The sequence below is a fragment of the Hemiscyllium ocellatum genome, chromosome 20 (genome assembly GCF_020745735.1).
Source record: "Hemiscyllium ocellatum isolate sHemOce1 chromosome 20, sHemOce1.pat.X.cur, whole genome shotgun sequence".
Taxonomy (NCBI): domain Eukaryota; kingdom Metazoa; phylum Chordata; class Chondrichthyes; order Orectolobiformes; family Hemiscylliidae; genus Hemiscyllium; species Hemiscyllium ocellatum.
The window spans coordinates 10028470-10049506 of NC_083420.1; the positions used below are offsets into that span (position 1 = coordinate 10028470).

The 21037-nt window shown below is 39.4% G+C and overlaps 1 protein-coding gene across 1 annotated transcript in view; it reads right to left on the reverse strand.

Annotated features, from left to right (window-relative positions):
- The window catches only part of clec16a (C-type lectin domain containing 16A), a 269043-nt gene that overhangs the window by 196312 nt on the left and 51694 nt on the right, over nt 1-21037 (reverse strand). Inside the window, exon 10 of the mRNA XM_060840490.1 lies at nt 13973-14086. Coding sequence (XP_060696473.1) covers nt 13973-14086 — 114 coding nt within the window. The remainder of the gene's footprint in view (nt 1-13972; nt 14087-21037) is intronic.

Sequence of the window (21037 nt, forward strand, 5' to 3'; positions counted from 1 at the left end):
CTCTGATCTCCAGCATCTGCAGACCTCACTTTCTCCCATAACAGAGTTCAGAGTACAGCCGTTGCTTTGGGAATCTGGGAAAAGGTGCACAAATGACAAGACTTGTGCTTTTAGTGTTTAGTACCTCAACGCTGAGTAAGTTAGCTTGGGAAAGTGCTGGACCATTTTCTTTTTTGTCATCGGAACTGAAGGATCGCGGAAGGCGCTGTCTGACGGTACTTCCTGAGTATTGAGGTGCCTGCTTTAAATTGTACAAGTCTCCAAAGCACACGGGAACACGCCGGTAATTGCTGCTTGGTAAACTCAACACTGGCAGGCATCCTTCACCTGTCTTTGTTGCTTTAGTATCTAACATCTTTCAATAACTAAATGAAACTCACTCATCAAAAGGAAACATCGGCAGATTGATTTTTAAAATCTTAACATTTCACAAAAGAACTGAAGCACACAGACATCATGTGAATAGTATCATGCTAAATAACTAAAACGTCTCCTGTCCATTTTTTTAAATATACAAATCAGAATTACAACAACACAGATCCAGATTTCCAATTAGCTATATTGGACACACTGATATGACATGTTTCTAAGCAAAAGTGAAGTGCAGCCTTTAAGAACAGGAAGACTTCCTGAATGATCCACATTTGCACTGGATTAATCAATAACTGAAGTTCCCAAAAATGAGCTGATTGACCACATGATACACTGTAGTTTGAGGAACATTGGAGCTTAGATATACAATGAGTATGCTCCCAATATGCTTATCTTGATACATTTTTAAATAGGTAAAGCGAGAAAGGTCACAGACCTTGATACCGCACACCAACCTGAAATACTAAAAGAAATAGGGGTAAATCTTATCCTTCATCTGGTCGAGATGCTGCTCCTCAGTAACAATCTAAAAACAGTGCCTGTTTCTACATGCTTTCCGACAAACCCATCTCCTCAGACAACTCTTCCACTCTCCAACTGCTTATCCAAAATCTGACACTTCAGACGAAATTTCTTCTCAAAAATCAAGAAGACTGAAGCCACCAATTTCAGTCCACATTCCAAACATCAGTTCCAAAACTCCACGCTTTTTCCTGACAAGTACCACAGACTGAACAAACTGTGCACAATTCTGATGTCCAACAGGAAACAGAATCACAATAAATAGGTAACTTACAGATTGTCAAAATGTAACTAAGGGGGTGTCACAATGTATCAGCAGTGGGGCCTCAAAAATACCTACGATGAACATTAATGACTTAAACGAAAGGAGTATTGTAATAAAACTTGAACACAATACAAACATACACTGAAAATAGCGTGTGATTACAAGAATCTGCAAAGGGAAATAGAGAGGTTAAAAGAGAGAGTGGAAAACATTTGGCAAATGAAGTATAATATAATGTGGGAATTTGTAAAGTTATTCACTTTGGTCAGAAATATTAAAACAAAATATCATTTAAATGTAGACAGAATACAGAATGCTGGTGCAAAGACCCAACAGTTCTCGCACATGAACTGCAAGTTAACATTCAGCTACAGCAAAAAGTGAGGTCTGCAGATGCCGGAGATCAAAGCTGAAAATGTGTTGCTGGTTAAAGCACAGCAGGTTAGGCAGCATCCAAGGAACAGGAAATTCGACGTTTCGGGCCAGAGCCCTTCATCAGCTACAGCAGGCAATAAGGAAGACAAATGATATGTTGGTCTTTATTGCAAGATGATTGGAATGTAAGAGTACCTACATCTTGATATGATTGTGTAGAAGATTGGTGAGACTGTACTTACAGTGCCATTTGTAGGTTTGCTCATTACTTAATGGAGGAATAAATTTCCATCAGAGAAGATTCACCAGATTGACTCCTAGGATGAAGGTGCTAACTTATAAGGAAAGGATGAGCAGATCAGTGTCAATAGTCATTGGAGTTTAGAAGAGGCAATTTATTGGAAAATAATATTTTTCTTTTGATGGGGGCGTTGATTGAAACATTGAACATGGAAGGAGTAGGCTTTTAGGCCCACTAAGCTTGTTCACCATTCAATAAGATCACAGCTGATCTTATTGTGGTCTCGGCTCCACTTTCATGCCTGCATCTCAATCTTTGACTGCTTTGTATGTCAGAAATGTAAAATTTATTCAAAGCTGAGAAAATAAAGTCACAGCCTCCAGTACCTTCTCAAGAAGGCAATTTCATCCTTTAATGCACCTCAGAAAAAAAAAATCACCTCTACCTTAAAAGACACTGACCTTTTAATTATGTCGCCTAGTTTTAGTTTCCCTCACAAGGGGAAACATCCTCCTAATATCCACCCTATCCAGTTCTCAAGATTTTGTAAATTAAGTAAGACCTCCACTCAGTATTCTAAATTCCAACAGGTATAGGCCTAACTAGTTCAATTAATTCCTAAACTGCCTCCAAGGCAATTATCTTTTTTCGATGGGGCCCAAAACTGTACACTGCACTCCAGGTATGATCCTGCCTAGGCCTTGTACAGCTGTATTTTTTTAAAAAAAATTACATATTCTATTACTCTCACAATAAATGTTAACATTCAATTTGACATCCTAATTACTTGTTGTACTTGCATTCTAATTTCATGCAATTCATGCACCAGGACACAAAAGAATAAGAGAAGAGGATGGGAGGACATTTCCCCTGATGGGAGAATGTAGAACTAAATGAGTTTCAGAATACAGGGAATTAAGACAGCAGGATTCTTTTCTCTGGTGGTTCTGAAAGCCTGGAATTCCCTAGCCAAGAGAACAGTACAGGATGAAAATACTCAAGGTTGAGATAGACAGATTTTTGTACTACAGAGAAATCAAAGTCTATGGGTACCAAGTAGCAAGGTCGAGTTGAGGCCAACATCCAAATCAATCAATCAATCAATCAATCAGTCATGAGCAGAGCAGGCTCAAGGACAGGCACAGCCCATTCACGCTTTCATTTACATTCTAAAATAGTTCTTGAAACAGAAGGCACACAGAATCACAGCTTAGGCCCATAACCTCTCTCCATCATAAACTACAATCAGACCACCTGAATCTTTGCAAGCAATCGAAACACCTAGCCTTGATGCACCAAGTTATCAGAGGTTGGTTGAAAACACAAATTGGGGATTTCACCCTGAAAGGGTAGTGCTAGTGCAAGTGCAAAGCTTGTTGATAAACATGAAGATAAGGTTTTCTGTTCCTACTGCAGCTGGTGTACATATTCCAGTATCTTGAACAGCATCTCTGTCAGACTTGTATAAGCTTATCTCAGTCAAGACAGAATGATACACCCAAGCAATTTGGTGAAAAAACAATTCTACTTCAGATACTGCATTGAAGTAATTTTTAAACTCAATGTTGAGAATTTACTTCTAACAAAATCATTCTAATTTCCTCTTACAAAATCTTGTTGCACTTTACAAGTATTGTTCAACCGTACATCAAAATAATCATAAAATGACAGAACGTGATCACAGCATCCACTGGTACTTAATTTAAAAAAGAAAGTCAAAATAAGACAAATTATAGCTGTTTACCACTTCAGAATAGATTAAATGAACAATTTGGCATGGATAGACTCAAAATTATTTTGGTTTAAGAGAATGTTGTTAATGAAATGATCAAAAAGGAAGAAAACGTCTAGGATGGCCATACTTAACAACATCAATAACCAGGACGTAATAATATGGACTTGACTTTCAACAACTTAGAATGACTTACAGGCCTCTTTAAAAAGGCATATGATCTTGATCCCAGAACTTTGATCCCATTCTCAGACCTTTCAATTTTCAGGATTGCACTTTAAAGGAGCAGACTGGTTCAAGTTGTGAACCCACACCTGGCACTCCTTTCCTGGTCAGCTCCATGGGAGAGACATGGATTTCCCAGTCATCCATAATTTTCAAGGAGTCAGACTAACTTTTTAAAAGGGTCAGCCTTCACAGTATCATAGTGGTAGCGCATCATCAACTGCAGAAGGGAAACTTTGAGAAAAGTCCTATTGATACTCCTTTGTCAAGCGTTGCCTCCTCACCCTCACCCTGGTGTCCTTTCACAAGCTATAGCAGTTCGTCCAGTTTTCCCAGAGACCCTTGTGAGTTCCCCAGACAAAGGTAAGACGCTTACACGCCCATTCACCTATCATATACTGTATTGAAGCAAGCAACTTTAGTGATAATAGGATGTGTAAAAAAGAAAAACAAACCATTGAAATTCAACCATTACTTTCCACTTACATAAGCCAGTAAAATTGTCAATCACCCAAGTCCTTTGAAATAGCAGTAGCAGGAGCTGTAAGCATTTAACATTTATTTACACAATATTAAGAAAAGGTTATATATTTGACAGCAGACAGCCAGAACACTCATTTAAGCAATGCTTTCCCCAAGACTCAGGTGGTTCACCAGACTAATTAATTTTGAGGCTCTCAGCAAAACTTTATTATGCATTGCTGGCCTGACATGGGGAGAACTGGTGATAAGTGGGTGTCCAGCCTGGCATGAGAAACACTAGGGCTGAAGGCTAGAGAACCATATCTTCGTTTATAACACAAGTAGAATGGAATCCCACAGCACCACAGCAAGCCTTTCAACTAACTCGCAACTGCGGCCTCCAATCACGTTCCACATCGGCTGGCCTGATTGCAGCCTGTGCCAGACCCCGGTTATTACACAGAAGTGGTTGCCAGGTGACAAGGACTGGGAACTCTATATTCTAGGATCCTTAACTTTCTAGAAAAATTGGCATTATTAATAAAATAAGACATCGGTATGGTAATGAGTACTGGTATAGATGAATTAAATCATGAAATGGAATCAGTTTGGGTGGAAATAAGGAACAAGTGAAATAAGTCACAGGTGGGATTCATCTATCGGTCCCTGAAGTGTTGCATTACTATAGGAGAAGTGTAGATCGGGAAATAATAAAGATGTGAAAGAAGGAAACTTCAATTGCCATGGGTGATTTTATTGACTGGACAAATCCAATGGGCAAAGGTAACATGGATGACAAAGTTATAAAGTAAGTAAGGGATTGTTCCATACAAACAGTATGTTGCACACCCCAATCACAAACTGGTCATTTCAGATCAGCAATATTTAAAGAGGTAGGATTTAAAACAGATCTCATAGTTAAGGATCCTCCTCGAGGTAGCAATCATCAACATGACAGATTTCAAACTTGGCTCAAAAGGAGACCACTCCAATCTCAAATGCGTGTCTCAACTTAAAGAAAATGGTGCCTACAGCAGGGCAGGAAATTAGACTGAGACAAAGATCAGTAGGTTAGTAGTGGCAGACATTTAGGAAACATCACAAAATTCAATAATTCTTTTTAACCGGAATAAAGTTCTCTATTAGAAGAATGAAACACCCATGCTTAACCAAGGCAGTGAAACAAAAAGAATAGCAAATCAAAAACTAAGGAATACACAGTGGCAAAAAACAAGGGGTAGGCTAAGGAGTTGCGAATTATTTTATTTAGGAACCAGAAATGGATGACTGAAAGTTTAGTAGGGAGAAAAGCGATTATGAAAGTAAATTGTTAAGAAACATGAAAACATACAAAGAGAGTTTCCATGGGTATATAAAAAGTAGCTAAATTCCGGCACTTGGATGAAGTCAGTGAGGAATTGATAACAGGAACCAGGAAATGACAGATAATTTAAACCAAACTTTTACATCGGATCTTCATGGTAGAGGACACTGTAAACATCCCAAAAGGTACTAGCTAACAGAGGTGCAATGGGAGGAAAATCTTGTAACAATCTATTGCAAGTAGCAAAAAACTAATGGCACTGCAGGCAGTCAGGTTGCCAGGACCTGACGGCCTGTACCCATGGGTTTGAGAAATAGTGGAGACATTGGTTGAAATATTCCAGAACTCACTGGATTCAGAACAAGTTCCAGCAGATTGGAAAACCACTAGTGTCACGTTTCTTTTCAAGAAGGGAGAAACAAACACAAAGCAGAAAAGTATAAGTCAGTTGGGAAATAATAGAATCCATGATTGAGTAAGAAATAGGAGGACATCCAGTAAAACCTAATGTGATCAAACAGAATCAGCATGGTTTTGTAAAAATGAAACCTCGGTTGACAAATTTACTAGAAATATTTGAAAATACAATAAGCAGAATTAGGAAAGAGATGCAATAGATCTAGTGCATTTGGATTTTCAGAAGGGATTTGATAAAGTGCCACTTGAAAGGTTACTGCACAAGATAATGATGTGGCCTTGGGTGGACAAAGTTAAAAAGCATGCAATACCAGTCCAACAGGCGTATTCCAAAATACAGGTTTTCGGAGCGCTGCTTCTTTGTCAGGTAGCTCTCTGACAAAGAAGCAACGTTCTAAAAACTTGTATTTTCGAATAAACCTGTTGGACCATAATCTGGTATTGCGTGATTTTTAACTTTGCATAAAATAGGAGCTCACATTATTGGGGGTACGTATTAGCATGGATTGGAGATTAGTTAATACAGAAGACAAACAGTAAAGATTAACTGGTCTTTTGAGGTTGGAAAGATGTAGCAAGTGAAGTGTACAAGGATCAGTCCTAGGGCCTCAATTATTTATTTCATAGAGTGCAATGGATTGAAATTCCCTACAATGAGGTAGGCTTGAGGGGCTGAATTTATTATGTTCATAGTCCTTCAGCAAAAAGAAACTATTTGCTTCACTAAAAGCAAAAACTTGTGGTATTACTATAATTAGGTAATTCCAATTGGCCTGATTAGAGATTATACCAGATGAATGCATACTGCAATGTTGTTTCGCCTGGGTTTTCAACTAACCTTGCTTATCAAAGATTCTTGCTGGAATGTAAAAGTGAATTGGTACATGGTGAACAAAATAGATGCTACTTTGGGTGAGTGACCATGGTTCAACAACCTCACAGGAAATCAGCAACCTGGTGTGATGATGTTGCTCCTTTAACAAAGTTATGCTGTCCTTGGTTTTTTTCCCCCCCAGAGAGGCTGTAAGAGCAGCGATTTCAAAATGTCTAGGTTTCGATGGGTTTCAGAGTCAATATGATTATAGCTAACAGAGGCTGCCACAGTCAAAAGGCTTTCAAGTGTTTTAAAATAAAACTTGTACAATGAAAAGGGAGTGACCAGTTCTCCCAGCTCAGCTTTTCTCTGGTTTGATTTAGTTTTGGCAGTCTGGCTATTCACTGAAAAGCAGTCAGTATTGTTATGAAGCTGCAGGATTCCAGAAGAAGCAGGCCCATGCTGACCCTCCCTCTCCGATTTATCTTTTAAAAAACCCAGTGTTTGATTTTACCTTTGTGCCAAGGGGTGTTTTTGGGAATTGTTGGAAGTATTGGGAACAACATCATTATCCAAAAATCTAATAGATTACACCAAGTTAGATTGTTACTCTGCATGCTGTTCTCTTTTGTGTGTCATTCAACAATCTTGTAACTAAATTCTGTTTTGTTTAAAACTAAGTGGTTTGACCAGCATCACTCCTGGAATACCTGCTTGACACCTGCTTAAAACAACTAGCAAAGTTCGGGCCTGGGCTACTTTCTTGAAATGTTTTGAGGGTGGCTGCCTGGTCCATAACACTGGTAAGAAATACAAAATGATTGAGCTGAATGGTTTTTATTAACAGCTCATTCATACATTTTACTTTAATTAATATCAAATTGATTCACCAGATCAGCTGCAGTTGACCCCACTTAAATTCATGCTTATTAAACCAGACAATAGTCATAATGTCAACTACCTCCATATGGAAGTAGCTATGGGGAACAACATGCAACTTCACTGAAGGACATCTAAATGAGAAAGAAAGAAACTAATGTACTTGATAAGGATAGGTGGAAGTTTATGTGAAAGACAACCAAAATAATTTTGAATTCAAGAAAATACTGTTCATAAAATGATGACTAGGAAATGAATGTTAAGGAAGGCCTTTTTTTAAAAAAAAATGTATAAACTAGAAGTGACATACTGTGGCCACAAATGGTCTAGACAAACAGGAAGTTACAAGACAACGATAAGCAAAGCAAGTCTTGACAAGTGTGAATCAATGTTTAAAAATAAACATGTTACCAGTAAATTTGATGCTAATTATTAACATTTGGTTGTTTCTATGCTTTTTAGTGTCCCAATCATGGATACTTGAGGCATATATGCCCCTATCCATACAGTTTTCCAGCTGGCTGCAGCATCACAACTCCCAGAAGGCTATCAAAAAGTAACAACCTTCTTCCCCTCTACAATTCCAAGATGTGACTATGCACTCCATTGTTTAAGTAAATAGACCAAACAAGTAGTTTGTGGAAGACTCCAACCTTAAAAGTTAAATGGCAAAAATGATAAACTCTCTCCCTCCCCTTAATACTCATTAATCAGTCAAATTCGGGAAATCAAACTCTAGTCCTTAACTAATGTCTTAAGCCTAACTAAAAGTTCAGGTAAGTAGTTGGGATAAAAGGGGAGAAAACAGCCTTATTGTTCCCCTGTTCTGACATGCATTGACTTTGAATAGTCAGAAGCTGGTCATTTTGAAAATTTAAAAAAATCATTATTAATAAACCTTTTTATATATGGTACTACTGTCAGAATGCTAGTGTCCTAACCATGAAAAGATTAGGTGATAGGTTTGCTTGCTGAGCTGGTAGGTGTTCTCAGACATTTCATCACCATGCTAGGTAACATCATCAGTGAGCCTCTGATGAAGCACTGGTGTTCTATCTGCTTGCTATTTATTTGTCTTGGTCTGTTGTGGTGGGTGATATCATTTCGGATTCTTTTTCTCAAAAGGTTGGTCAATGGGGTCCAAATCAAAGTGTTTACTGATGGAATTCTGGTTTGAATTCCAGGCCTCGAAGACTTCTCGTGCATGCCTTTGTTTAGCCTGTCCCAGGATGGATATATTGTCCCAGTCGAACTGGTGTCCCTCTTCGTATGTGTGTATGGATACTTGTGATAGTTGGTCATGTCGTTTGGTGGCTAGTTGATGCTCATATATCCTGGTAGCTAGTTTCCTGACCGTCTGTCTAAAGTAATGTTTGTTGCAGTCCTTGCAGGGTATTTTGTTTGCGATGTTCGTTCTGCTGGTTGTTGGTACAGGGTCCTTTAAATTCATCAGGAGCTATTTCAGTGTGGTGGCAGGTTTGTGGGCAACGAGCTCAACCAGCAAACTTACCACCTGAGCTATAAATCTTCTCCAAAATTACAATGAAACGATTAGACAGGAAACTGTACAGAGTTTGTACATTTCCTCATTTTCTGGAATGAAGCGAAAGCAAAATCATTAGCTTCCCATCAGACTGCATAATTACTTGTTTAATGAAAATCCACACTAACTGGAGTCATTTTTTTCCAATCCAATTTATGCTCCCACAAGTCTTCACCTTTCAACAATATTTGCCCAGCTTAGTTTGTAACTTGAAGCCAGGACTCAAAAAGAAAAGAAGAGAGGTAAAGAATCAGAAATATTTGCAGTTCAAAGAAGCAAAGTGCCTTGACAGTAATTATTTTGGCTTACAAATCATGGCTTATAAAAGTCAATCAAATGCAACATATCAAAACACTATTTCGACATCAACACAAACAATCAAATCTGCCATTATCTATTAAAAATTTTAAAAATTAAATTGCAAATATGCTTTAGTCGAGAAAAGCTTCAAATTTATCACAAGACTTCATCATTTGAAATATTTGAGGTTAGCTTTCAAAAATTTCCTATTTAAGGAAAGTCAAGCGCTTTTTCTAATTCCTTTCTTTCCAACTTAATAGATTGACCAGTCACTAGGGCCCAAAAAGCATCAGTAGAAGCAGACAACTATGAGAGGCATGCAAATGAATTTCACAAAAGCGACCAAACTGAGCTACAGTAAAAGCACGAATTTCAAAAAGTAATGTGTTTTTTCACAATCCCACCATCACCTCACGACTGAATGTTATGCCACACACTAATGAATGGTGTCTTCAGAATAAATGGAAAATGATGTGCATGCTTCTGGTTGTATGACTGTAACCTTGCATGAGAAAAGGAGAAAGCATACATGGTCAACACAACACAATGCTTTGGTAAGGAACCCTATTTTCTTTACCAAAACTGGAAAGTAATGGGAGAAAAGTAATGGAACTATGGAAATCTTCCACAAATGATAACTGATTGTCAGATTAATTGTTAATTTTAGTCAACAAAAGCCTTGCAGTCTCCAATTTAAAGGTAATCGTAGTTGTAATAATATTATTATTATTATTAACAACAATCAAAGAAAAATATTGGTACATGATGTTATGTTGCTGAGCAACGTTAGCAGTGCCAGTTCAATTCTTGTATTGACTGAGGGTACCACGAAGGTCCTGTCTTCTCATCTTCAGGTTAAACTCAACACCAGTCTCTTTCTCACTCTGAGGAAGCAGCTCTACCATCCTCTTGGACCATGACAAATTTACTGTTAGTTCAAAGATGTTAGGTCACAGATCAGCTATCATATTTATTCGACTGCAGATCATGAAATCCTTGTATGAAGAAAATTCTGTGGCTGGACACTTCTAGAGCAACGAAGGATGCAATCAATGGTCTACTGCTCTTCAAAAGAGAATCTTAAACAAAGTGGTATGTTGTCTCCTAAATCCATGACCATCCTTCTCTCAACTCCATTTTTGAAAATCTCTGATCATGTTTCTGCTCCACAGAAACAATTGGAATTAAAGTCAGAAATGAAATCCTCTGATTGTGACCAATGGTACCTTATCATTTCTCATGCCCCATGATCATTTTTTGGGTACCTATTCCTATCACTATCTTATTTGAGCTTTACCTTCCCTTTCATAAATCATCCTTGCTAACAAGTGTTGGCAAAGTTTCAGCAGTTGACGGCATCAAAAATGACCCCTGACTTTTCCTCATCTGTGGCCCACTTCCATCAGGAACTGTTCAATTACAAATCAGGAAGAGGCTGCCTAGCCAATGGCCAATAGCCAATGAGCCATTATCTCACCAAAGTTCAGCAAATGCAACACAAACCAAGGATTGATTCTGGCTCAATTATTCACTGAACAACCTGATGTGGATATCTTCCGATTTTTATTTAGTTTTATTCATTCCTGAAAATGTGGATATCATGACCAGGGCCAACATTCATCCCTAGTTGTCCTTGTTGGTAGTGAGCTGCCTTCTTGAACCACTGCAGTCGATTTGCTACAGGTGGACCCACAATGGCATTGAAATCCTCGAACTCTGCGTCCAATCAAGCAACACTGAAGGAACAAGGCTACTTTTCCAAATCAGGACAGCAAGTAGCTTGGAAAGGTACTTTCAGATAGTGGCATTCCCATGTATCTGTCAATATTGTCATTCTAAATGGTTTTGGAAGGTGATGCCTGAGGAACCTTGGTGAATCTCTTCAGTCATCTTGTAGATGGCACACACATGCTGCTACTGAGTGGTGGAGGGAGCTGATGCTTGTTAATATGCCTACCAAGCAGGCCCTTCATCCTTGATTGTGTCAAGCTTCTTGAGTGTGGCTGGAGTTGCATTCAAAAAGGCAAGCAGGGAATATTACATCACAGTCCTGACTTGTGCCTTGCAGGTGGAAGACAGGCATTGAAGAGCCAGAAGGGTTATTTGCTGCAGGATTCCTTGCTTCCGACCTGCTCTTTCAGCCACTGGATTTATATGGCCTCTTCAGTTCAGCTTCTGAACTAGCGTAACCCCCAGGATGTTGATAGCAGGAGATTCAGTGATGGGAATGCTCTTGAATATCAAGGGGTAATGGTTAGATTCTCTATCTTGATACCTGTCTTGTACTTGCGTGACACAAACGTCACTTGCTATCTGTCAATCTGCATTGGATATTGTCCAAGTCTTGCTGCATTTGTTTATGGACTGCTTCAGTACCTGAAGAGCCATGAACTGGACTTACATTGTACAATCAATCAGCGATCATCCCATTTCTGACTTTACTATAAAAGGAAGGTCATTGATGGAGCAGCTAAAATGGCAGGGTCTAGGATACCACCCTGAAAAACTCCTGTGGACTAGTCCTCCATAAGACCATAAGACATAGGAATGGAAGTAAGGCCATTCGGCCCATCGACTCCACTCTGCCATTCAATCATGGCTGATGGGCATTTCAACTCCACTTACCCGCATTCTCCCCGTAATCATCCGAAATATATTTACATGACTTCATATAAAAATGGTTAACTTTTTTCTGACAATGTTTTCACAATCTTGATTTTTATTTAAATACAAAGACAGATAGACACCACCTCATTTCTTCAATTGCATCTCTTTCAACTTATTACCCTAACTGGACATGCAAAATATTGAACCCTTATTACTTTTTTTTAAAAAAAAAAGTAACATGTGCATAAGGTAACAATTCAAGTTGAAAGTCACTTGCCATTTCATTAACCTAAACACTGATAAAAATATAATCACAGGGTGAAAAAAAAACAGACCTTTGGTATTGATGGAGAGCTAGCCATTGGAGTCGGGAAAAGCTACAACACGCCAGAGGCAGCAAGAAAGCAGAAGAAGAATATTAAAAGATTAGAGATAATAAAAGAAATATACCTGTAACTTGCAAATGGACACATTTTCAGGTCACTAAAACTGAACAAGTATATCAGAGAGGATAGATGGTAAACAGGTGTTACTAAGAGTATCACAATAGGATAAGCTTCAGGCTGCAGTTACTGCTAACCACTAATCTAAAATCTCAGAAGTTAGCTGCTGAAAAATGAAAACAGCGAGCATGAATTTCATTTTCTTCGTCATTTGACATGTTTACATTGTAATTTTTTTTTCTGTTATGATACTGATATGTTCCATTGGAAAATACATTTTTAAATAAAATGCCTCCTTTTGCAAATAAGAGCTTTCTATCAATTATACATCGCTTATATCTTAAAAGAATACATTAACATGCTTCTATTTGGACTCTTAGGAACACAATTTTTAAACTGCATTATTTTCAAGAGCCAAATTTTGCCGAAGATACTTCTGTTTTTTTTTTAAAAAGCTATGCAGTTCCTGCGAAATCTGGGAAAAATAAATCTGTTTTCCAAAATCGTAGGGATTAAAATGAAAGAATACATTGCACTTGGCTGGTGATTTAGGGACAAATAAATATATAATCACTATAACAGGGCATTTCACAATTCACAAGGCTGCAATTATGCTTCCGCCACTTTATGCAAATTAACAGGTCAAACAAAATCCAGACACGACCGAGGAATGCATCAGAATATCAACATTACTTCCACTTCACTCAGAGATAGCTTACCTCATTCTCCAAGGCAGCAGATAAGACTTGTCTTCTACTACAGTTTAATATTTGCAAAGATATATGGAACATTGTTGCACATGCAGTATTCTTACTTACTGCTAAAAGGTAATTATTCAGTTATTTTAAAGAAACTACTTGCCAAGAATGGCTTGATGGGCATGTTTAAATAAACCAAATAGATAGAATTTTTAAGATAATTGATAGCTTAATTGCCGTGCCTTTGACAACTGGAATATAAAAATGTGTGGGTTCCTTTATTGGACTAAAATTTAAAAAAATTAAACACCCAGGGAGGTCTTCTTTAGGGACTGCAGGAATTTTTGCCAATATTTTGGAATGCATGTCAGAAGCTGTTCAAGTGCCGCCCAGGCATTCGATCTAGTTCTCAGAATTTCTTGCTTTTTTTTAAATAAACATGAAGCAATGTTCCTGATATTGCATTCCTGTAAAATGTTTTCCTTCATGGAATTATCTTCAGTTGTCAATAAAATTGTTAGTCAGCTGTTTAAACATTAGTTACCAAACACAACTGATATGTAACAAATTGGACTATCATATAAAAGTTCAAAACAAAAAAAATCATGCCAGCCATGCAATTTGGAAAAATAAGTGTTCTTCGCAATGTCTAAGATTTTACAAAGAACATCCAAACTCTACATTTGACCATCAATGGTAATCCAGCTACCCAAGAGATATATCATTGCAACTGAATTGAATAGATGTACTTACTGAATGCTTCAAAGAATCCTGCTCTGAATTAATACTGAACACTGAAAGGTCCCCATTCAAGATCACGTCAGCTAAGGCATTTACCAATGGTCTGTAGTGTATAATTAAAAACACCTCGAGAAAAAAAAAGAGTTAAAATTAATGTTGTGTTTCAGTTTAAATATCTTGTAATTGATAGCCATGACAAAATTATTAAGATGACGATGATGGTTCCGAAACCTTCATTTCATGAATGCTTTGGGTCCTGCTACTTAGGAGAAAGTGAGGACTGCAGATGCTGGAGATCAGAACTGAAAAGTGTGGTACTGGAAAAGCTCAGCAGGCCAGGCAGCATCCGAGGAGCAGGAGAATCAATGTTTCGGGCATAAGCCCTTCTTCAGGAATGCTGCTACTTAGGCCTTGTTTTGAGAAGGCCATAGGTTTTAGATCACTATGGAGTAACAATTTCAAAAAGATATTTATCTAAAGGATATTAAAAGTATCCTTGATATATATTGCATGGTATATAAACAAAGTATACAAATGTATTGTTTCTAAAAGCATACTATAAATCAACAGCAAATATTCGTGTATTCTAGAAGGTAAGGATTTTTAATTTCATTAAGAAACTAAGTAATTCATTTTTTCATGGGATAGTTGTGTCACTAGCATGGCCAGTATTTGTTGCCCAGTGCTAATTGCTCGAATGCAGTAGCTTGCCAGGTCATTTCATAGGACAGTTAACAGCCAAACACATCATCATGAGATTCGCATCACATGTCAGCCAGCCCAGATAAAGATGGCAAATTTCCTTCCTTAGAAAGGACATCAGTGAACATTTCATCAAGTGAGAATTTCATCGTTACTAAAGCAGCTATGAGCTTCCAATCCCAGATTTGTTTGTGAATGGAATTTAAATTCCACTAGCTGCCATGGTGGGATTTAAACACAAGTCCCTAAAGAATTAGTCTTAGCCTCTGTAATACCAGTCCAAGTTTTAAATTGGAGTAGGGCAAATTTTGACAGGATTAGGCAGGAACTTTGAAACGTTCATTGGGGGAGGCTGTTCACAAGTAATGGGGCAGTTGAAAAGTGGGAGGCCTTTAAAAATGAGAATTCCTAGACAGTATGTGTCTGTTAGTGCAAAGGTTCTGCACAGTAGAATGGTTGGCAGGGTTAAATCACATGGAATCTAGGGGAAACTAGCCAATTGAAGACAAAATTGGTTTGAAGGTAGGAGACAGAGGGGTTTATTTTTACCCAGATTGGAGGCCTGTGGCCAACGGTGTGCTGCAAGGATCAGTGCTGGGTCCACCTGTTTTCATCATTTATATAAATCATTTGGATGTGGATATCGGAGGTATGGTTAGTAAGTTCGCAGACTTACCAAAATAGGTGATGCAGTGGACAGTGAAGAAGGTTATCTCACAGTACAACAGGGGCAATGGGCTGTGGAGTGGCAGACGGAGTTTAATTTAGATAAATGTGTCACGTTGCGTTTTGGGAAGGCACACTAAGGCAGGACTTATACAGTTAATGATAGGGGCCTGGGGAGTACTGCTGAACAAAGAGACCTAGGGGTGCAGGTGCATAGTTCCTTGAAAGTGGAGTCCCAGGTAGACAGGATGCTAAAAAAGGCATTTGGTACACTTGCCTTCATTGCTCAGAGCATTGGATTGGGACATCATGTTACAGCTATTCATGAGGTGAGGCACATTTAGAATACAGTGCACAATTCTGGTCATCTAGCTATAGGAAGGATGTGGTAAAACTTGAAAGGGTTCAGAAAAGATTTACAGGAATGTTGGCAGGATTGAAGGTTTGAGCTATGGGGAGAGGCTGTGATTATTTTTTAAACCCAGAGTGTTGGAGGGTGAGGGATGACATTACAGATGTTTATTAAAATCATCAGGGGCATGGATAGGGTAAAGAGCCAAGGTATTTTTCTAGGGTATGGGAGCCAAAAATCTAGAGGGCATAGGGTTAAGATCTAAAAAAAAATTAAGATTCAAAACTTTTCATGTAGAGGGTGGTGCTTGTATGTAACATGTTGCCAAAGGAAGTGGAGAAGATGGGTGTAATTATAATACTTAAAAGGCATCGGGATGGGTTAGTGAACAGGAAGGGTTTCGAGGGATATGGGTCAAATGCTGGGACTAGGTCAGATTGAGATGTCCGATTGGTGCAGACCAGCTGGACTGAAGGCCTGTTTCTATGCTTATTGATATCATCACTTCACCAATCTCCCCATTTATGGTTATTTACAAGTCAAAAGGATATTGCTATATTGCTTCTGTTGAAAGAGAATTACTGGCTTGTAATTATTTTTAAAATGAGCATAGGAATCATCAAGAGCCACCAAATTGCAATTCTAGTCTCACTCACTGACCAGTAAATGATCATATTTGCTGCCATGCCAACCAAAAACTTGATCAGATGCAAATGAGTACATCACGGATATGGGTTAACATAAATGAAATATACTAGGTAAAACAATGACTGCAGATGCTGGAAGCCAGATTCTGGATCAGTGGTGCTGGAAGAGCACAGCAGTTCAGGCAGCATCCAACGAGCAGCGAAATCGACGTTTTGGGCAAAAGCCCCCTGATGAAGGGCTTTTGCTCGAAACGTCGATTTTGCTGCTCGTTGGATGCTGCCTGAACTGCTGTGCTCTTCCAGCACCACTGATCCATAAATGAAATATGTTTTTTTTTTAAACTAATGCTTCAAATTTCCTATCTTCTCTAGTTAATACAATATTCCAAACACACACCAATGTGCTCGATTCCAATCTACCCTCTAAAAAGACCCAGCGAATCACTTAGTTTGTCTGCAGTAAGGGATTGGAGACAAATGTTGGCTTTTTCCATGATTTCATTGTCCCATGAAAGAAAGAATTTTAAAAATTAGTTTCTGCTTAGAGACAATTTAGGACATTCATCCTATAATAAACCAGGATTAAAATTCATGCAGCACATAATTTATAATATTTAGTGTACAACATTTTCTGTTAATTAACAGCATTTTATTTGTCAACAAGTTATCAGGTAAAATGGTTTCAATACAGAAAAACACATTGCAAGCTACTTCACTTCACAGAAGCCTAATTAGAGAAAAATATATGCAGAGTCAAAGCAAGTATTAGCAGAAGTGACCAAAAGCTTGGTTCAGTTCGGATTTGGAGCCAAATCTGCCTGGTGTCCTTGCATTTATTGAGCACTAATGGGCAGCCTGCTTTAAAGAGAATTTCAGAACTGTAACTAACATTTTATATTAATATGCATTCCACCACTGGCACAGCCACTGATTTACAAACAATAACAGTTTATTATTGGGTTGTAATTAATCAGGCTAAACTGCATTTGCAAGATCTTCTCAATCATTAGTAGCATCTATTAAAGACAAGCTACACTCCATTCCCTTGCCTGATCTCTCTGATTGCAGGTTAAAATTCCACTGTGGCTAAGCCACGAAGACCATGTTCAGATGTCAAACCAGATAACTGCACCAAAAGGATGGCGACTGAGAAGTGGAGGCTAAAAATAGGAACTGAGACATTATACTATACATAGGTTTCTGGACACAATACATCTTGAGAGAATTGCTTATATTTCCAGTAATATATAAAACCTCATTTTAATACTTCCGTTTTAAAAAAACTGAACTTAATCCGAAAAAACGTTATGTCAACAGTTTCAGCAGAAAGCTTCCCCAATTACTCAGTATGTCTGTGCCATCTGTTACTTGCAATTCATTCAAAAAAAGACCAGGAAATGCTCCAGTTTCAATCCCTATCCCATGTTGAAGTAACTCATGTGTTTTGGAAGGCTCTAAGGACTAAATTAATGCAAGCATTTGGCAAAACAAAATGGTGTGGATTGCAGGCAGTAAAACGAACAGGCGAGATGGGAATTCAATCAGGATCCGAGTTTCTTGAGTAATGTAGAAAAATAAAGACAGTCTTATAAGCTAGTCCTGTATGACCAAACGACTCATTTCTCTTCACTATCTGGTTCTCTCTCAGGAAACGGTTTTGCAGCTAACTTACAGTACCTGCCACTTAATAGACCAGTTCTCTCAGTAGGAACTCTAAGTTTCAGATGTTCTGGACTTCTCTCTATATAATTTTCAGATGACTAAATTTGCTCACCCAAGCATAAAGAAACTCTCAGTCATCCAAACGCTGCTGCTGTCATGTTCACATTACAAACCACCTTACCCACCATTCCTGTGATGCTTGACTTAAGTGAACTCCCAACTTGAAAATACCTCAATTTAAAATTCTCATCTTTGTTATCAAACCCCTCTTGGTTGGCCTTTCTTTCCGTCAATAGTCTTCTCCGATCCCACAAGACCAAGTGCTACTTTCGTTTGAGCGCTCAAGAATTTACAAGTGCAATTGGTGACCATTCTTGGAGTGTCCCAGTCCCAAAACCGTGGAAAATCCCAGTATATTCCTGCACCCTCCCCCCTCAGAATCCCTACAGTCCAGAAACAGGCCATTCAACCCATCAAGTCTGCACTGACCCTCCAAACAGCAGCCCATCCAGACCTAGCCCATCCCCACAACCTCATTTGGGGTTTTTTAAACCATGCACATCCCTGAACACTTTAGGGCAATTTAGCATGACAAATCCACCTAATCTGCGCATCTTTGGACTGTGGGCAGAAACTGGAGCACCAGAAGGAAACCATAGATACAGGGAGAACATGCAAACTCCACGCAGGTGCTCACCCAAAGCTAGAATCAAACCCAGGTGTCTGGTGCCGTGAGGCAGCATTGCTAACTACTCTGCTCTCCTTTGAGCCATTCATTAAAACATACTCCTTTGACAAAACTTTACTAGATTATCTTCCCTAAAATATCATTGTGATTCAGTGTCACATTTTATTATATTTTGAGGCCCGACCAGGACGGGAACGAGACTTGACCTCATGGTGACCTGATATCGAGGAGGTCTGACCAGACTGATTGAAAGACCCCTCGGATCACTCAAGGCTGCAACTGGTGCCCAGGACCCCAGAGAACCAACAACTTGCGGACGCTATAACTACAAGGTCAGAGAGAGATTGAAGGCCTTCTGGCTTCTTGCACATGCCCAACCTTGTGGAAACAAGGCCTGACAACATGGGAACAAGACCTGACCCTGCAGTAACTTGACATCGAGGAGGCCCAACCAGATCGATTGCAAAACCCTCTGGAATGCTCAAGGCTGTAAATGATGCTCAGGACACCATCAATGCACTCTTTTACCTACTATAGAAGCAGACTTCCCTCAATGATGCCCAGGATTGACCAGATCGACTACAAGGGTGCCCGGACTGTTCAAGGCTGCATGCTCGGGATCCTGTCAGGAGCACTCACTTACTACTAAGAGCAGCTGACTTAACTCATCAATGCCCAGGATCGACTGGAGTAGCCACCTACCGAGGAAATGCAGGAGACACAGTGGATTTCAGGTGAGACTGAAACTCAGAGGTTTCAAGCCTGCCCTCCACAAGCATACTCCTGGAAAAATGTTCAAGCCATTGAGAACAAGGTGGCTGACCTTAAAGCTAGACTCACCTTCCAAAGATGAGAAACTGCCGTGTGCATTGTTTCACAGAGACATAGCTCACTCCTGCTACACCTGATGTGGCAACCCTGGCGACTTGCTGTTCCCTGGACCTAGAATATTTAACATTGAAATGCTGTTCCTGCTCATTGCTGCACAAGTTCACCTCCACTATCCTGACATCGGTCTACATCCCACCCCATACAGAAGTACAGAATATACTTGGTGAAGTATACCATGCTAGAAACAAACATACAAACTTGAGATGGAATACCCGGAGGCCTTGTTCATCACAGACAGTGACTTCAACCAAGCCAACCTCAAGGATGTGCTACCAAGATACCATCACCATGTCTGATATCACACCAGAGATCAGAATATCCTCAACCACTGTTACACAACCATAGAAGATGCCTAATGCTTCAATCTCCATCAGTATTTTGGTAAATCAGATCACAACACTGTGCTCCTCCTACTGGCTTACAAACCGAAAACGAAGCATGAGAACCCAGCACTGAAAACAGTGCAGTGTTAGTCTGAGGCAACGGAAGGGCTTCTGTGGGACTGCTTAGAGTCGATGGACTGGGCAATGTTCAAGAACTCAGCAGCCAATCTAAATGAGTATGCCACTACCGTGACAGACTTTATTAGTAAGTGTAAGTGTGTGTGCCAAAGAAGTTAATCCAAACATTCCCCAATGTGAAACTTTGGATGAACCGGGAGATCCAAAGCCTACTGAAGTCTAGGTCTGAGGTGCTCAAGTCAGGCGACCCTGACATATACAGGAAATCCAGGTACAACCTTTACAAGGCCATCAGGGATCCAAGGGGATGCTAAGCTCGAGACCCAGACTAACCACATGGACACCCGTCTTTTGTGGCGAGACTTACACGACATACAGAGCAAAATCAAACAGAATCATGAGCAACAGGACATCCTTTCCCAATGAGCTCAATGCACTCGTTCCAAGCTCTCCCTCATGGAAGGTCAGTGAGAGGACGTCACCTGTTCCACCAGCCTCAGATACATCTGCACTCTTGGCAAACACCACAGACCTTAGATCGGCCTGAACAGGTCAGCCCACAGAAAGTGACTGATCTGGATGAAATCCCCGACTGCACTCAGATCCAGTGTGGACCAGCTGGCGGGACTGTTCACAGTCATCGTTAACCTCTCCTTGCTACGACCTTAAGTCCCCATCTGCTACGAGAAGACCACCATCATCTCAGTGCCAAAGAAAAAGCATGCAGCATGCCTCAAATGACTACTGCCGATTGGTTCTGACTTTCATAATTATGGATTGCTTCAAGAAATTAGCCATGGTTCATAACAATTTCAGTTTCCCAGATTTCCTTGATCCCTTGCAATTGACCTATCAGCACTATACGTCCATGGTAAACATCATCTCCCTGGCCCTACACTCATCCCTGGATAACAAGGATACTTATGTTCTACTATGTAGACTACTCCACCTTCAACACTATAATTCCAAACAAATCCATCTCCAAACTCAGTCCTTGGTCTCTCCTCC